The 18782-nt window shown below is 40.3% G+C and overlaps 2 protein-coding genes across 2 annotated transcripts; one reads left to right on the forward strand and one right to left on the reverse strand.

The window, feature by feature from the left end:
- Positions 1-835: 835 nt before the first annotated feature.
- On the reverse strand, positions 836-10066 carry LOC311002060 (macrosialin-like). The gene is made up of 6 exons (XM_083993277.1): positions 9902-10066; positions 8197-8714; positions 7310-7429; positions 5513-5582; positions 4976-5149; positions 836-3705 (listed from the first exon to the last, which is right to left on the reverse strand). The coding sequence occupies exons 1-6, from the start codon at positions 9948-9950 to the stop codon at positions 3566-3568; spliced, it is 1071 nt and encodes a 356-aa protein (XP_083849403.1). The 5' UTR covers positions 9951-10066; the 3' UTR covers positions 836-3565.
- Positions 10067-13347: 3281 nt separating this feature from the next.
- On the forward strand, positions 13348-18218 carry ing2 (inhibitor of growth family, member 2). The gene is made up of 2 exons (XM_083993487.1): positions 13348-13569; positions 16924-18218. The coding sequence occupies exons 1-2, from the start codon at positions 13425-13427 to the stop codon at positions 17625-17627; spliced, it is 849 nt and encodes a 282-aa protein (XP_083849613.1). The 5' UTR covers positions 13348-13424; the 3' UTR covers positions 17628-18218.
- The last annotated feature ends 564 nt before the right edge of the window (positions 18219-18782 follow it).

Here is an 18782-nt window from a genome sequence, read left to right on the forward strand (position 1 = left end):
GAAAATGCCATTTTAACAGATAGTTCTCATGTGCTGAACAGTGAATATACTCTCCTGAACTCTGGAAAGAGATATATAGCTTCCTTTGTGCAGGCACAATCGATACAAACATTCCTTTGTGCCTGTATCAACCAAACTTCTCAACAGCAGGAAATGATTGTGACGTTTCTGTATATGTACTGTATACGAACATAGGCTATGTGTATATGGAAATGAATGTATTATGACTCAAACTATGGACATAATTATGTGAGTGAATGGATTAATGTAGGTTTGAGGTTATGTGATGCTGATATGAATGTATATTTATGATTCCAGTTAGTGCAGCAGTGTGGATGCATGTGAATGACGTTCACATCAGTTTGCTGTATGTGAGGGATTGTCCAGTGTGGTCTGTTTTTAATCCACCAGTCTTTTAACCTGATGTACTTTTTGCACTGTATGTGTTTTTTATGTATGCAACGTGTTGTCTCCGTGACAAATTTCTCCCTGGTGGAGACCAATAAACCTAACCTAACCTAAATAATAAATGGATTGGTAAAGAAATCATAAATAAGATAAAAAATGAATAAAATAAAAAATTAGTAGTGACATAGGCTACTATATATCTGTTAATGTCAACTTTTATTAAACTATTATGATTTTTGATGCATTTAAAGGCATGTTATTGTATTTATTGACCCATATCTATTCTTATTCTTTTCTATTTTCTTCTTATTATTTTTTTTATTTTCTACTAACCTATAGGGAGGGTTTTGACATTTTAATTAGTTATAGATAAAACTGTATCTGTATAAAGACACCACACTTTACTGATACACACACACTCACAGGATTAAGAATATATCAATATTTTTTTTATTGGCACAGGAAGTTAACAACAGGTAAAAAAAAAAGTGCTCACACACTGTGAATAAACTTTACAGACAGTAAAATGTCCCTCATCATTATGTTCACTCCTCTGACTCCACAGCGCCACCTGGTGGATGAGATGTGGAACTACAGCTGCTGGGCTTTTCTTTCTTTCTTTCTTTCTTTTTTTAGGCGTTTGAGGCGTTAAAGGGCCAGTTCACTGCTGTTTTTTTTTTTGGTTTGGTTTCCTGGTTTTGAGATTTCAGCCTCTGAGTTTCCTCTTCAACCTTGTTACTTTACTCTATAATCTACTTACTGTTGGTTAAAGTCGTCCCTAAAAAAAATCCGTCAGCATATAAGATACAGTTTCATTTTTTCAGTTAATGTTTTGTGTCAAAGTGAAAGCACAAGATACAAAAGCTGAAATCTCACAACCGGACCATATAAACCTGACTTGATCCCATAAGAGAGGAGAGAAAGACGATGAGTATGACCTCAAATATCAATGCTGCGTTCAAGTGCCTGACAAAAATGTTGGAATTGGAAAATGATTATGGAGTTAACACCATTAATGATTTTCCAATTCCATCATTTTTGTCTGGCACTTGAACGCAGCATTGATATCTGAGGTCAAGTCGAGCCAATCTTCAGCTCGGCTTCGGCAGCTTTGGAAAACACACACAAACGGACGACGCACAAACCCAAACAGGAAACATCTTCATCTTCAATTTAACGACACACACGTGCTGCCAAAACAACACGACACAACACAACACAACACAATGGGAGGAATGTTTCCAGGGGACGCTAATAGTTGACGAACCAGACTAGGAGGCAGACTAGGATGCGATTTCAATCTCATCCGTGCAACTTGTGCGTCTCAGTTTTGTTCATCACTTTTATAGCGTCACATGGAAACACTTGTGTTGTGTTGTGTTGTGTGTTGTATTTGCAGCACGTGTGTTGTCGATGTCCGATGAAGATGCCTGTTTGTGTTTTGTCTGTTTGCGTGGTGAATTGGACTGTGCACTGTGAGCTGTTCAATTCTGTAGATTTAAAGGAACAGTGCAAGTAGGAAGTTAGTTTAGCATGGCTTAGCTTAGCATAAAGACCACAAATAAGACATTAGCAAATTTCCCAAATGAACAAAAAAAAAAAAAATAGATTGGTGATTGGAGGAGAGATGCGATGAATATGTGACCCATTAAAGATCTAGTCCAGATTAAATCAACCTGCATTGGATTGTCCGTCAGCTACATGTAGTTTATCAAACAGGCAGTCAAAACAAGAAGCAGAGCAGAACAGCAATCAGTGCAATTAATATTGACAAGGTAGAAACAATCCCTTACAGATATCCTTAAGTAATCGTCCCATTTTGGGATGAAGTGATAATTGCGATAACACGTTGTAATCACCTGTAACGTTATAGTGATTGGTTCAATTCCCTTCTTTTTAATAATAAAATCCCTGAAGGACAAAAAAACACACACACAAAAAAACACAAAAGATTTGATTCTTTCAAACAATAAAAGAAGAAGAATAAGAAAACATTTGACACATAATGCTGAAGTTTCTGTCAAAAACAAGCTGCATAGGCTATACAGTATATATAATTATTCTTTAGGTCGGACAAATATTAAAATCTGACTTTTATTTTACTTCCGCTGCTCAGTGAGAGATTGATGTGGGTTTGATTGATTAAAAAACAAAACAATATCAACCACTTTGACTTTGAATTTCACATCATCACAATACTGACCTTTAATAGACTGTCTGTCTACTGCAAATATGTAAAGATGAGACACTTTGGTCAGTTACAGTTACAGTCAGTTGTATTAGTTGTGTCATTGGTCTCTTCCTCATGTTTAGTGTCCGAATAATAGAAACACTTTGTTTAGAGGGCGACGAGATTTAGAATTATATTCTGCTTTGTTTAAATCTGTTTTAAGGATAAAATGTAAAAATTGTTGAGTGCTGTTTTATATTTGGCTTTTAAAATAAAATCTACTGGAATAACAATGATAATACAAAAGTTATTGATTAATCAAATTTATATATGAATGAAGGATTGTTAAACTCAAAGAAAAAAACAAACAAATATATATTTAAATTTTACAACCATGAATTCTGTTTCCTTCATGTCTCTTTAAATTGTCAATTAATATACAAATTGTATATTGTAAATACAAAAAAAATTGTAAATTCTTACAATTCTCGCAAATCTTTACTTTATTCCATCTACTTAAAAATGTCAATTTCTGACTTTCGAGTTTAATCCAGAGTGAAGCTGTTTGATCGGCGTGTTTGACTGAAACGTTCAATCTAAAGTCCAACGGTGGATTATGTCAGAGCTGCTGGACTTCGATCTGCTGCTCCAACATCTCGTCATATCGATCACAACTCCACATGTTAAAGCCAGAAATCAAAGTAAATGGAAAAACTAAAAGTTAAATCTAAAGGTATTTTCCCAAAGTACCTTAAATTATAAAATCCAATTTGACCAGAACAGTAGGAACATTTAACAATATCTTTTTTATTTTACTTTAAACTTTGAAATGCTACTTTGATTTATTAATTTATAACAACTCTTTTAATTAACCAATATACTTATTGATCACATTTAAGCGTTATAGGCCAATAGGAGGAAGTGCTCCTCGGCCCCTGAGAAAGAGCCTCACTTTCTAACGGGAGTGACCTCTGGGCGACCTCGGCCTCACAGGGTCTGGTAGCCGTCGGTCCTCCTCCTGCGGCTCAGCAGGTAGGCCACCACCACGATCACGATCAGCACCAGCAGCGTGATGCCCACCCCGATGGCCACTCTGTAGTCGGGCTTGTCAGCAGCACAGACGTCAGCTGGAAAAACACACAACAACTCAACATTAATGAATGAATAATAGTAAAATCCAACAATGTCAAATTTAGTAATCAATAGGTGTTATTTCATCAAGCACAGGTGTATTTATCACTGTATAAACACAAATCTGTGACTTCTGATATTCAAATAATAAAACATGTCATTGTCAACATTCAAATTCAAAAGAAAAATCATACTTCCTTATTAATCTCAAATGCAGCACTATTCAATTTTCATGATAGGATATGATATGAAAATAAATTTTACTATATCATTATCACTACAGCAGAACTATACTGAAAATGATCTGTCCCTGGGGTTTTTATTTGTATATCAATTTTAGCACTAATTATTGAAATCTTAATTCCAAAAAAAAAAAAAAAATCATACATTATATATACCCATATACAATACAGAGTTAAATATTCAATTGCAATTTATTTTACAAATTAAGATTTAAATTCCTTTCTTTCTTTTCTTTCTTTTTTACAAATTAAATAGAAATATTTCATTTAAATTACATCTCATTCTTGTAATTTAAAGAAATTAATAAATTACATTTGATTGCATGCACAAATTTTCTATCTTACCTAACAAATTATTTTAAAGTAAATGCTATGAACAGCTCTGTTTCTAACTTTCACATTTCCTATCAAAAGCTCCCAGTGTTTGCATCGTGACATTTCAAAGTAGCTGCCTCAATGCGCAATTACTCAAATATAGTATGTATGTACATGCACATTCTGTACTGTACAGTGGTACACAAGCCCACACAGGCTGGTTCAGGCTGGAGCGGTAAAACCAGCTCTTCCTGGGCGACAGGTGGTTTAATCCAAAATGCTGCAGGGTGCATCAGTAACCTATACCAATGTGTGACTGAAGACTGTGATTTGACCTCCTCAGAACAATGTATTATTAACTGCAGAGCGACTAATACACAAACTAAATAATAAGAATAATGAACATTCATGGAAGAACTGTTCTGATCTTTAAATGAAGTAATTCCACAATGTAATTTCTAATTTTGTACCTTTTATCTCAATGTAAAATACCACACTACATATTATCCTTCTTTACATTACAATTACTGAATACTACTGTACCTGAAAACACTATTCGGCACAATTGACTGGGTACATTTTGCTAATAAGTGCAGGACTGTGAGTACGTCTTTGTTGTGGTATTGCATGGGCATTACATCAGCAATACTACTACTTTCATTAATGGATGTACAGTAAGGTCAGTGCATTTCTTCATGAGGACACTTACAGGAGCCAAAGTCGCCGCTCTTGGGCAGGTTGAAGCCCTGCATCCGGTCCTGGTCCACATCCAGGTACAGGCCTCTCCCCATGTAAAGAGCTTCAGTCTTGCAGGAGTAGGAGTGTCCGATCTTTGTAGCGAAGAGGTGCAATGAGGTGTTGCTGGCGGAATAAGCCTTATTTACTGCAAGAAGAAAACAAAAAAAAACATACTTGGTTTATTTTAGGATGCTGACTGTGACTACTGCCACAAACAGAAATGTTGATATGGAACCAAACTGGTCAGACTGGACTGTTGGTTGTTACCAGCATCACATGCTTGACAGTAATTCCACAGATCAGATCTATACATAACTGAACACGCACGCAAAAACAAGGAAGTTGTAAAGCTTTAAATGCGTCTGCTCTGTGCTAATATTTGCCAGTGTTGCACAATAGCCACCTGCAGCTGCAACACAGTGTGACCCAGATTTTTTAAGAGTCTAAAGTTTGATGGCAGTAAATGGTGAACAGAAACTGGATTAAAACACGAAACCTCTCAACTTACCTCCTTTCATGAAGGCGTATGAGAGTTTGAAAGACAGACTGTCGACGTAGGCAGAGTTGTCAGCGACACTCTGAAGGAGACACAAAACCACAGAACAGGTTTTATACTGGGTAGTTAAAGTCTTGAATCCTGACAGTAGCTAACTTTGAGGTATTAGCTTTCATTTCAATGAACAAGCAAGACCGTGATTGGGTGTGATGGGAACGTTAGCTACTGGGTGAAGCTGTCTGAGCATGTTTGGTGTTACTGAGCGGTAAAGATTGTGTCTGTCTGCTCTTGCTGATTGTTGAAAGAAACGTTTTTCAATCATTTATGACACGTATGAACTGCTGGACTGTTCTGCCAGTAAGTGTGCTACACATAACAAGCTGTGATTTCTTAAAAAACAAACAAACATACAATAAAATTTTCGTATACATGTAGTTTTCCAACAGTAGCTAATGCTAGCTTTCCACCTGAACAACTGAGCGGTAAAGATTGTGTCTGTCTGCTCTTGCTGATTGTTGAAATAAAACGTTTTTCAATCATTTATGACACGTATGAACTGCTGGACTGTTCTGCCAGTAAGTGTGCTACACATGACAAGCTGTGATTTCTTAAAAAACAAACAAACATACAATACATTTTCGTATACATGTAGTTTTCCAACAGTAGCTAATGCTAGCTTTCCACCTGAACAATGAGTGTTGTGCTCTACCAGCTAAGCTAAGTGGCTAACCTAGTTTTCAGTTAGCTGAGATTTTTCAAGCTACTGGGCGTTGCTCAAAATTTCATTTTGCTATAAATATGTTAACTATCTGACACACATGTTTGTAGTTTCTTAAAAGTCTCTCTTCAAATTTGTTATTTAGAATTTGTGTATTTTAAAATGATTAAAAGTTGTATGTAAGCAGTGAAGTGTAAATGTATTTCCATCAATTTGCCAAACGATGAAAATCACATTGAAATGCAAAAGATTGAGTCTAGTCTAGAAGCTATATATTTATAATCAATATTTCCATTTTAAAATCTTTGTATGCTGATAAATATATCAAATCACAAGAGCTTAAATATCAAAAATGGGAAGTGCTGCTATAAATGATTTATCTTATATGGACAATTTCACTTTTTTCCGTAATGAAAATGAAAGCAGCACTGACACAAGATTGCTCATCATTAGAGACCCAGTCGGCCCATCTGGACGACTAATCCTTAACAAACCGTTTTAACATTTGAACAGTCAGTTATATGTCAGTCACAGTCATGTAAAGACATGAGAGACACCTGGCCTGAGTTCCTGGTCATGTGATTAATAAACAAAATAATCAGCAGGTCTTTGTTCATAAATCTTTCTTTTTATGGACCTGAGTTACTGCAGCCGCTGTGCTCACTGGACATTTGCAAATATAATTCGTGTGAGTCGAGATAAAGGTTGTTCAGGCTGTTTGATACCTGGGCTGGGCAGTGACATTGGCAATGATACATTGGTTCATCGAATACCTTTAACCTGCTCATCACAAGTGTCACATGAAAACCTACTATGGGGATTACGCAACCATTGTAGACAAAGACAGTGTGATACAGTTTCCCTGTCACATGCTCTCCGGACTGGCCTGACAGCTACAGTTCCCCTTTTTCTTTAACAGCGCTCTTTGATTCCAGATTCCAGTTCAACCGTGAACTTTCCATGGTAAACTCCCCAATAATGTAATTCCAAATTAGTGTGAACAGATCAAAGATGAAGGTATTGGACAAAACAAAGACTGTATACTATAAGATAACGTTGAATTTGTGTCTTATCTAGGAAATCAAACGTACCTTGTTGAACATGAAGGTGATGGTGCCCTCTTTGAAGACCAGGGTTAGGTTTGCCCTGGCTTCCCCACAACTTCCTGTAGCCGTAGTCTGTTCTGGCTGAACAATGAAGGTCCCATTGGCCTGAAACACAAACAGAGAAGATCAGGCCATCGAAGTGTATCAAAGTGTACCCGAGGGCACCATGGCAGCAATGTGTCTACGAGTAAACAAGATGGTCACTTAGGTTTAGCAACCGTCTCATGACACAAAGATGACACATGGTTAACCTTCTGCATTCGTCAATCCCACGATAAGGAGGAAATCAAAAACGCGTATGAGATGATTTTCTCAATTCCTGAAATTGGCTGCTGACAGTAGCACTGCGGAGTGCTGAGTCAGAGACTCGTGCAGAAAGTATACGGCCTATTTCGATAATTTCCTAACAACATCGTAAAATCCAGGTTTAAAGGGACAACGAGGAGTTTTGGAAAATTAAAGCGTTTTCACACAACATTTATGAGCCTCCGCGCGCACCGTGAAATTCTTTGACCGCCGCAAGACAGACTCATGTTTTCATTCATCAAGAATTAAAGTCAGAGGTTGGAAGACGATCACATACCGTCGTAGTCCCGACAATAAACGGCGATTCGGTGGCGTTATTCTCATGACTCGCCGCGAAACCGAAAGTAAGGAAATGCTAACAAAATAACGATAGAGACAAAACGATATATTTATCGAAAATGGGCCCATTAACAAGTGTGGGTAACGTAGATTCATCCACATTAATATGAGACTTTTTTTATTGTCGCGGAATTTATCGTTCTGCCGATGGAGAAACTCCTCGTTGTCCCTTTAAAGATGAGAATCTTTCATTGTGTCGGGCTGTAACTAAAGGAAATGTACAGTACCTCTGGTGACGCCAATCGGATCTGCAGCGCCATGCTAGCCTTCAGGCACACCTCCTTCTTGTCATTCGTTAGGTTGTAGTTTCCTACGGTCAAGTTGGTGGGGGGTGTGGGTTCAGGGACAGGTGGTGGCTTGGTTGTAGGTTTGGCGGTGGTTGTAGGCTTGGTGGTTGTAGGTTTGGGAGTGGTGGTTGTAGGTTTGGGAGTGGTGGTTGTAGGTTTAGGGGCGGTGGTTGTAGGTTTAGGGGTGGTAGTTGTAGGTTTAGGGGTGGTGGTTGTAGGCTTGGGGGTGGTGGTTGTAGGTTTAGGGGGGGTGGTTGTAGGCTTGGGGCTTGTAGTATTGCCGGCGGTGGTTGGTGTAGTCTTGGTGGCGGTGGTTGGTGTAGTCTTGGTGGTGGTTGTAGTATTGGTGGGGGTGGTCGTCTGGTTGGAGTGGCTGGGTGTAGAGGCGCCAAACTGCTCTGCAGGAGATACGGTTGCAGGAGGTTTGGATTCCTTGACGCCTTCGGCCAATGACAGCACTTCAGTCAAAAAACAGAGAGGGAGAAACAAATCCATTTCAATACTAATATATATACCGTCTCGTACCTTGTTGGTGGTGAAACGAACTGAAAACCTGCCATCTGCCATCTTGTTTTGCTTACCACCGAGAAAAAAACCCCTTTGCCTCTCTAGTTGCTTCTCCCCAAAAGGTCACAGAAAAACAAGCTCCATAATAGCACCATAAAGAAATTAACCTTCCGACTCCCATCGTGTGCCTGCATGGGTCCTTGGTTTGAGTTTGGTTCACATCTGAAGAAATTCTGGTTATGGAATTGGTCCAAATGTGGAAGTATCATCTAATAATCAAACCTTTTCTGGGCCTGATTCTGGCCATGGAACCAGCGGGGCAGAAGGAAAGACTCATGTGCTGTATTTATTCAACTATGCCAAAATCTGTCTTCAATTCAATTCTTCTTTTACAAGTCAATACAAAACGAAAAGGACCTTTCCTAACATGGTGTAATAGCTTTACTGCTTCAGGGTTAGGGTTAGTACACCAGCCCTCAGCGCATTTATGACCCCTGATGAGTGCTTATCTGCAGGTTGAGGTTGTGGTGACTGTAATGCCCCATTTACGGCCTGGTCACACAGATGGCCGACTTTTACCAGCCAGGGGGGTAGGTCTACTCAGGAAGGCATGATCATATCAGATGAATCTTTTATGAAGCAGTAATAAAAGTTAAGTAATCAACCTTTAAGAAAACAACAAGCAAAAAATAAAGTATCATTCTTCAACTTCAACATCAACCCTATAGTCTTTGATTTGATTTAATTTAATTTTCCTAAAGAGCGACTTCCGGCAACGAAACAAGTTGCAGATTTATCTGGTCACCTAAAAAAAACTGCGCTCTTCTGCCAGCAGACATGTGACTCAGACACTATCGAAAGACTGCGGAAATTTCTGTTCCCTAAACAATCCAGGAAGTCACACTCAGCACTGATGAAAAAAAGAAAAACACATCTAATGTCTCATTTGTCCTCACTGTCATTAAAACGGAGACTTTCTTATAATAAATAATAAGACAGTCCAACTCTAATGCGAATAGGCCTACAATTATTTAGAAAATCTATTAGTAAAACTACAGAAATTCTGCTGAGTTGTCAAAACTTGTCAAATCTATTAGGTAATGTTTGGTATAAAGTAACTGGGGTCGAGCAGGCTTACCTGACACGGCGCAGCAGGCCACAACAACGAGCACAACAGCGGTCTTCATGTTGACAGGTGCTGACTGACGGTTCCGTTTCCCGCGGTAGTTACTTCACCTGACTGTCGCTCAAAGTGGAACAACAGCAGCTCGGGCCCGCTGCTAAATAAACAGCAGCGTCAAGCTCACATAGGTACACACCACATCACCGGAAATGAGTTCCTCTACAAATAAAAGTAGGCTATGTGCGAATAAATTCATTTTGGTAATGACAATGCAATTTAGTAGGCTAATTAAAAGTAATACTACTAGAAATGTTACTATTTCTTTTCTGTTAACAAATCCCATTCAAGAATCACGTATCAAACCTTATTAACATAGGCTTACATAAATACACAGAAATTATTATTATTTATTTTGCATTTATATATGCATTTTCTCCTATTTCTGTAGCTTTTAATGCCTTCAAGTATTTACACTTTTTTTTTATCATGTTATTCTATTATCCTTCATAAAACAAAACCTTCTTTGAGAAAATTCCATCTACCCTATAGGGTTGTGCTGAGAAATGGAAACCTTTTTAAACTTAGGTAGGACAAATTGTTGCTTGTTTTTTTGGGTGCAGCATTGCAGAATCATACTGTAATTTATTACATGATGTATGACTTTAAATAAAAAAGTACATTGAATACAAATAGGACAGGTGCAATGATCAAATAAATAAAAATTGCAAAAGACAAACAGTATTATTTACATAAATTCGAGATATAAACTTTCTGGATTGACTGTGGCATGCATTTGGTGATTTTATTTTGAAAATACAAACAGGAAGCCCGAGATTGCATTGTAACTTGGTTTGACTAATTCAACCCTTACCAACTGATATCGATACTCAGGAAACGAAAGTAAGTGACAGAAGACAGAGGAAGAAGAAGAAGAAGAAAAAAACCGACCGCAGTGTGTTTGAACCGCGTGACTCAGTGATTCATCATTGAGCATGACTTCAAACTGCAAAATCAGTTTCAGACAAAATAAAAGCTAGCAGTATTTCCTGGACTGAGGTGATGAACTGCCCAGGGGCTCTACAAGACAGAGGCCTAATTTGCATATCAGTATAGTTATAGTGATATATAGCCTATAGTCTGGTGTGTTTACTAATTTATAGTCATAATAGTTGCATTTCTAATATAGCATTAGCACTTATTTGTCATTTTCCACAATTTGACACTATGACTACTCATCCTGGGCCCTTCTCAAGTAAACATGACGTCATAGTGGAAAACACAGTAAATCAAAACCAATACAAACTACTACTGATGATATAACGGTGACCAGTCCCACAACAGTCCCACTAACATAGCAATGTACGACTGTAGAGTTAAAACTCCATTCATTCATTGATGTAGCTCCTTTCTTAATAAAGTTACAGGGTGCAATAAGAGAAAACAAATAACAAAACATATTAATAAATAGTAAAATCCAAACAGGGCCAACAGAGAGCAAAAGAAAAGGTAAGACAGGTGCACCATGGTTGCGTAAAGGATTAAGATGGCCTTTATTATTATTTATAAAAGTTAGTTTATTTAAATTGTGTTGTCCTGCTGTATATATAGGCTAATTCTATAATCATAGGAAATGTCTGTTCTGATTATTCAGCAGCGTAAAGCTCACGCATGTGGGAACCTCAATATCTGACAGTAAACTATCAAGATAGAGATGAGAGACGTGATGGAACAGTAAAGTGTGGCCTGAAAGAGCAGAGGAAACTGGCTCAGGCCAGAAGATCTAAAAAAAATGAGTTTTGTTTTTGCTCCCCACTAGACCAGTTCCATACACTCCAGCCATTCTTGCTTTTACAATGATAGGAACCTCAGTTAGTGCTAAATCTGCTTTTTTTTTTTTTTTTTTTTTTTAAATCTGAAGCAATCTTATCGTTTCCTTCTATTTTCTCCTCAGAATACACCAGAATGCCTCATTTGTGTGTTAAAAAGTATTGAGTGAGTGAAAGAGAAAGAGAGAGAGAGACTACATTGGATAGTAAATAGTTTGAAAAAGTGTGCCCCCCTGAAAAAATGTAATGCCCCCCCTTTAATTTGTTTCTGCAGCCGGGTCTGGCTGTTAGTATCAATTCACACAACAGTGAAAAGATGAACGGACTTTCTGTGATACAGAAAGAGGAAACAGAGCAGGTGGTTCGCTTGTCCAACATATGGAGCCTAAAGGAGGAACCTGTATATTGTTATAGTCAGACACTATAACACGTGTCCTGTCATCGCTGCTCATGGTTTCTTTTGTCTTTTGTTTAGTTTTGATTAACAATTAAAGCCACTTCACAAAAGTTGAGGTTACAGTAAGTCTCATGATTACAGCTACACTTATCGGAGGGGAACATCTAGCCTATTATGTAGCTACAGTGATATAGATTCATCATCTTTTATTTATTTTTTTAAATTATTATTATTAACAAATACATAGGAACACATTGACTTCTTCAGAATAGCTATCATGGACCTCTTGTTAGAGACTTTAAGTAAAATTCAAGATCAGGTAGAAACAGCTCAAATGAGGGAGTTCATTAAAAAAAAAACTTTATGAATAATAAAATAATGGGGTTACCAGTATTGCATAAATTGTATAAGTTGAATTGTGTTTGAGTCTTCACATGACGGAAAATCTTGTTGTTTTTAAAGTCAACCGACTTGTAAAAACATGGCCAAAGACTAAAATTTGTAGGTAGTTGCTGATTTTAATAACTGTAGTTAGAGGCTTAATGGGCTCTATGCACAGCTCCACTACTTCCTGAATTTAAGGCAGCTCTTTTATTTCCTGTTTTACATTATTGGACAAACTGATTAATCCAGGTGTGTCTGACCATTGTGACTACTCAGACGCACCTGGATTAATCAGTTTGTCCAATAATGTAAGACAAGAAATAAAAGAGCTGCCTTAAGTTCAGGAAGTAGTGGAGCTGTGCAAAGAGCCCATTGTTCAAAATGGAGCTTGACTCCAATGGAATAAATTTAATAGGCCTATTTTGAATTCTGGCAAACTGATTTATATCTACTTGTCATGATGTAGGTAAATAAACAAAGACAAAACATTGATAAAAGTTAATAAAGTAAAACAAAAAAACATTTGAATAAACTTCTCATTGTGCCTTTAATCTAACACGAAGGTCACATTCAACCTCCGTCTAAACTAATGGCAGCGCTGTGTTTTCAGTTTCTCCCTCTGGTTTATTTTCCCGGGAAAATTCTATGCTAATGAGCTCGCTCTCGACCAATCGCGAGCTCCCGAACCCTCGTGGCCCTGCCTTCGGTGACGACACGCGAGAGGAAACTGTACAATCCCATAAAAGGAAAATACTCCCGCATGCGCAGTGGCTTGAGTTTTGTTTGAAGTGAACTGCTGCTTGGAACTGCCCTACAAGCTGCAAAGTCGCCAAGCATTTTTTTTTTTTTTTTTAGATTTTAACTGTATATTTTTTTCCCCTTTTACATTTCCTTTATATTCTTCTTAGTGCCTCTATGCATCGTAGAGACGATGTTAGGCCACCACTATCCAAATGCCGACAAGTCGCAACAACTGGTCAACTATGTGGAGGATTATCTGGAATGTGTGGAGTCCCTACCTTTGGACATACAAAGAAATGTTTCCCTGCTTCGAGAAATTGACGCGAAGTATCAAGGTACAGTGTGGAAAAAATACGCTTCTATCGTGCGTTACGACTGCGTGTGTGTGTGCGTAAAAGTGGAAGAAACATTGACGGTTGGTGTGTTTGAAGGATGGGCTCTTAACTGTGAAATGGTGGAGGAGCAGGCGCGAGGCTACAGTGTTCCCATTTTGCAGAAAAAAAGAAAAGAAAAAAGCGAGCACCTCCATCGATCATGTTCATTACGATTGATACTTTCATAAAAATGTGCAAAATTGTAACCACCCAAGCCCCAAGTGTTGAATTATCAACCGAGCCAAGCGACATGTAGCCTAGCCCGGATATACTTCGTCCTGTTTTGTGTCATGCCACCAAACTGGTTGAAAGAAACGCTGAAATCTACTACTTCCTTCTTTTGCGTAAACCTTGACGCATTTTATCACCTGCAACTAACATGTAACTGAATATTTAGTGTCCTGTGGCAAATCCGGCGTTAATATAATTTATAATTTATCACCGTTTGATAAATAAAATTCACTTTTACATTGGGTACACACCACTACACTCCTGCCGCCCACCGTAGCGTTTCGAAAGGATTATAACGTGAAAAACAATGACAAAACTTGGTAATTTATTGAAAATAAAAGCTTTATTTGCGTGTTGAAAGTGTGCCGAGACACATAATCTAGGTTAAAGTGTAGATTTATGGTGAAATGTGTTCACTAATGTGTGGATTTCCCCCAGTGACCATGGTTTCATCAGAAACAGGCGTTTTCTCAATGTAGTCTGGTGTGACAGTCTGAACACCAAAGGCACACCGGGGTTAACTGTTTAAATATCGCCTCTTTATTAGTGAGATGGGTTCAGTATTCAGCTATTAACACGTACGAATGAGTGTGGAGCAAAAAAGCCAATTAGTATTGTTGCCAAAAGCCTTTAAGTACAGGAAAAACAAATCTCATTGTTTTCTGTTGAGCCGCGGTAAAGGGACTTCCGCTCCAGAGAAGTTCTGTCGACAACATCGGTGGACAAACATACAAACATGGACCGGAGCTCAAACGTGTTAGGTTTAGGGGTTGTGTTTTTGTTAAAGAGAGGTTGTTGTTACACATCTCCAGGAGGCAACACGACGGGAGCTCCTCCGCTGCTGCTGCTGCTGCTGCTCCGTCGAGCTTGAACTGCAGAGCCGGATAGTCTCCTCGTCAAGGCAACCCCCTTCAACCGGCGTCATTTCCGGTGGGCAGGAGCTCACTGTTGCCCGGCACCACCTCCTCCTCCTCCTCCTCCTCCTTTTCCTTCAGCTTATGCCTCCAACATGTCTAACTTCTGTTTCACTTCAGCAAATAAGTTTAAAATGTCTGCTGAAAACTTTGAAGGGAGCACTTTATAACTCCAGTTATAGTCATGCAATCAGCCAATCACGTGGTGCAAACTTCTGGGTGAGTTGACCTCCAGGTTGTTTACAATCTTCTATTGGCTATTTCCAGAAGGGTCATGCTTAATGTTCCTGAACTTGAAGTGATAGTTCAACATTTTGGCGAATTAGCCCATTGCCATAATCCCTATAGTCATAGCAGTAGGTTCGTTACCTTTTAATTGTCAGTGCAAGCTATTTTTAGAACGGTGGAGCAGAGCCGCGAGCTGCTCAGAGCTACGCTACGGAGGCTAATGGGATTTCTTGGTTTCCCTCATCAAACTCATCAAATACACAATCCAACAACTCCAAAACGCTCTGGTGGACAAGTTGTGACCAAGGGGGCAGTTGTCGGTCTGAGAAGTGAAGCTCACTTCCGCATTCAAAAAGCTGCAATCCCCCCGGCTGTCGCTGGGGGCTGGCTCCAGAAGGGAGCAACTCTAATTGAGCCCCATGTTAAAATAGCCGATTTTACAGCTTGAAAAAACATATTTACAGCCTGGTACATTTTATTTTTTTGGTCTCAATCGATAGTTTCTACCCCCGCACACACTCTGAGGGGGGTGAATTTTTTTTAAACTCTACAGTTTTACTGTTATTAGGTTTAAAGTTCTGGCCAATTAGGGAGCAGAACCGTTGAGTGACAGGTCCGGCGACCGCTGCTACGAGGCCAGTGGGCGGGCTCTCGGCCGGCCAACGGCCGCACCGCTCCAAATATGGCAAGTAGAATCCAACATGGCGCGGCTCAAACCCCCGTAGTAGCGGCACAAAACAGACTCCTCCAAACCAATGGGTGACGTCACGGACGCTACGTCCATTCTTTTTACAGTCTATGGTTGTGACCTGCACATCCACCACACTATGAGACAGAGTTGTTTTCAAGGTAAATGCAGAGACTGCTTGCCGAAAATTAGCCCCAGACAGGAACGTGCATCAGCGGTTTTGCATGAATTTCCCTCTAAAACAACTCTGTCTGGTAACGTTGTGTTATTATCTCATAGCGTGGTGAATGTGCAGGTCACAACTTGTCCACCAGAGCGTTTTGGAGTTGTTGGATTGTGTATTTGATGAGTTTGATGAGGGAAACCAAGAAATCCCATTAGCCTCCGTAGCGTAGCTCTGAGCAGCTCGCGGCTCTGCTCCGCCGTTCTAAAAATAGCTTGCACCGACAATTAAAGGTAACGAACCTACTGCTATGACTATAGGGATTATGGCAATGGGCCAAAATGTTGAACTACTGAACCTCAGTGACCGGTGGTCTCCAGTAGAACATGGTTGGCAGCCTAAATGCCCCAACTGCCTGTCCATCCGTCCATCTGTCCGTCTTCTTCCACTTGTCCGGGGCCGATTCGCAGGGGCAGTAATCAAAGATAGGACACCCAGACTCCTCTCTCTGGACACCTCCTCCAGTTCTTTCGGGAGGTACACCGATCCGCATTACTTCCAGCGATCTGCCTGTCAATCTCACGCTCCATCGTTCCCTCACTCGTGAACCTCAAAGACCCTTAGATACTTAAACTCCTCCACTTGAGACAGGAGCTTTCCGCCAACCTGGAGGGCTTAAAGCAGAAGTAAGCGGAATATTTGTGTTAATATAAGTGTTAAATAGTTATATCTTCCGACAGCAATCACTTACATAGAGTGTTTGGTCTGAAGCACGGGTCTGTCAGTCCCTCTGCTCTGCTCTGAGCCGAGGAGAAAACTTTCCTTGTATCCTACAACCTTTATCCAATGAGGAGAGAGAACGGCATAAAGGGGCGGTCCTCTCTGTGTGTGCAGCCAAGGGATGCACGTGAATGTGGTGACGTAGGGACGAGGGCGGGGACTGCTTACTCCATCGGCTGACAGGAAGTTAGCCAAAACGACCGGATCGCTTACTTCTGCTTTAAACGCTACATAAATGCAGTCAAGTTTCACAAAAATGCTCTTCTTTACACTCAGTTTCATTAACGTTTGTGTTGTGTTGTGCTCCACAGAGGTGCTGAAGGAGGTGGACGAGGTGTTTGAGAAGTACAAAGGCGAGCAGGACGCGGCTCAGAGGAAGCGGCTGCAGAACCAGCTGCAGCGGGCGCTCATCCTCAGCCAGGAGCTGGGCGACGAGAAGATCCACGTGGTGACCCAGATGACGGAGCTGGTGGAGAACCGCTCCCGACAGATGGACTCCCACTCCCTGTGCCTCCAGGAGCCCAGCGAGGCCGAGCGCGTCACCACGGAGCGCCGGTCCAGCGTCCAGGAGCCGCCCGCGCCCGAACGCAGCTCGACGCGGCGGCCCCGGCGCCAACGCAACAGCGAGAGCCGCGACTCGAGCCATCCGTCCGCCAACGGGTCGATGGTGGACGACGCCGCCTCGGAGGACCTGTCCGTCCCTCCTCCGCGGGAAAAGAAGTCCAAGTCGGCGAAGAAGAAGAAGCGCAAGTCCAAAACGGAGCGGGACGCCTCGCCGGTGGAGTTCGCCATCGACCCCAACGAGCCCACTTACTGTCTGTGCGAGCAAGTGTCTTACGGCGAGATGATCGGTTGCGACAACGACGGGTGCCCCATCGAGTGGTTCCACTTCTCCTGCGTGGGGTTGACCTACAAGCCCAAGGGCAAGTGGTACTGCCCCAAATGCAGAGGGGACAACGAAAAGACCATGGACAAAAGCCTCGACAAGAACAGAAAAGACCGTCGCTCCAGGTAGTGACCTTCGTCTCCAAGGGGATAGGAGGAGGAGGACTTCGTGGTCGTAGTTGATAACAGTACTCGTGATGTTGTAAGAGCACAATCGAACACCGTTTAGTAGCAGCAGCGCTTATATTAATCAAGGACGACTTTGTGATTGAACTTGTGCTGTTACATCACTGATGTTCCCACTGGCTATAAGTGCACTGTGGTCTGTAGGGAGCCCAGCTGCTGCAAGAATCATCAGCTTCAAGCTGCCGTCATCCTCAAGTGTTTTGATTTTTGTGGGACTTTCTTTCTTTTCTTTTTTTTTTTGGACCTTTAAGAAAAAAAAAAACATTGTTTGGTTTAGTCGCCGCCCTTTTTTTTCATTCTGGTCATGTTCCTAATAAAAAAATAAATAAGGTGTGTCCTTCCAATGATCATTATTTTTCTTCAGTTTTGGCCGAGATCTGTACCTTCTTCACATGTTATTATGTTTACAAGAGATTGATATTTAATAAGGAGATACTTCTTGATGGGACACTGGAATAGAACGTCATGTTTTCACTGGTTCACTATCACTATTGTGTACATTTCTTTTTATATTCATTAAAACAAAGTATTGTCATTGAGTTAGCAGCTGTGTTTTTCTTCCAGCTGAGGGAGCCACCAGTTGTTTGTTCAAGAGTGAAATATTATGTCCATAACTCTGATTGTGAACCGTGTGCACCCTGGTTTTCTGGCTACTCTCTTCATCTCCATCACAGGGAATGAACTTCCTTGCATGGAGAGGAAAGAAACTAACATGTCTCAGTATCATGTGAACAATGAGAACACCAACAACCCTACTCTTGGTGCAGCAAAGTGATGTTTTCCACAAAGGGTTTCTGCCCATTGAAACACGTTAGGACTTTTATTTTGAAATGTTTTCAAGTGTTTTGTAATGCAGTAACTATAATTATACAAATCAATCAAGGAGAACAAAGAAGTGAAATAATGAGTTATTAATTATTGTACATTATTAAATAATGGGTAGTGATAAAGAGGTAAACTAAGGCCCTGATCTGCTGTGGAGGTTTAGTCAACAAGTCTTAAGATAAGCAGAAGAGACTCCAACACTGAGCTGAAGTGAAAGATTAGTTTTCATTAAACTTACATTGATTTTTGTTTGGTTTCTTGGGGGGGGCAGTGC

Source organism: Trachurus trachurus (genome assembly GCF_905171665.1).
Source record: "Trachurus trachurus genome assembly, chromosome: 18".
Lineage (NCBI taxonomy): Eukaryota > Metazoa > Chordata > Actinopteri > Carangiformes > Carangidae > Trachurus > Trachurus trachurus.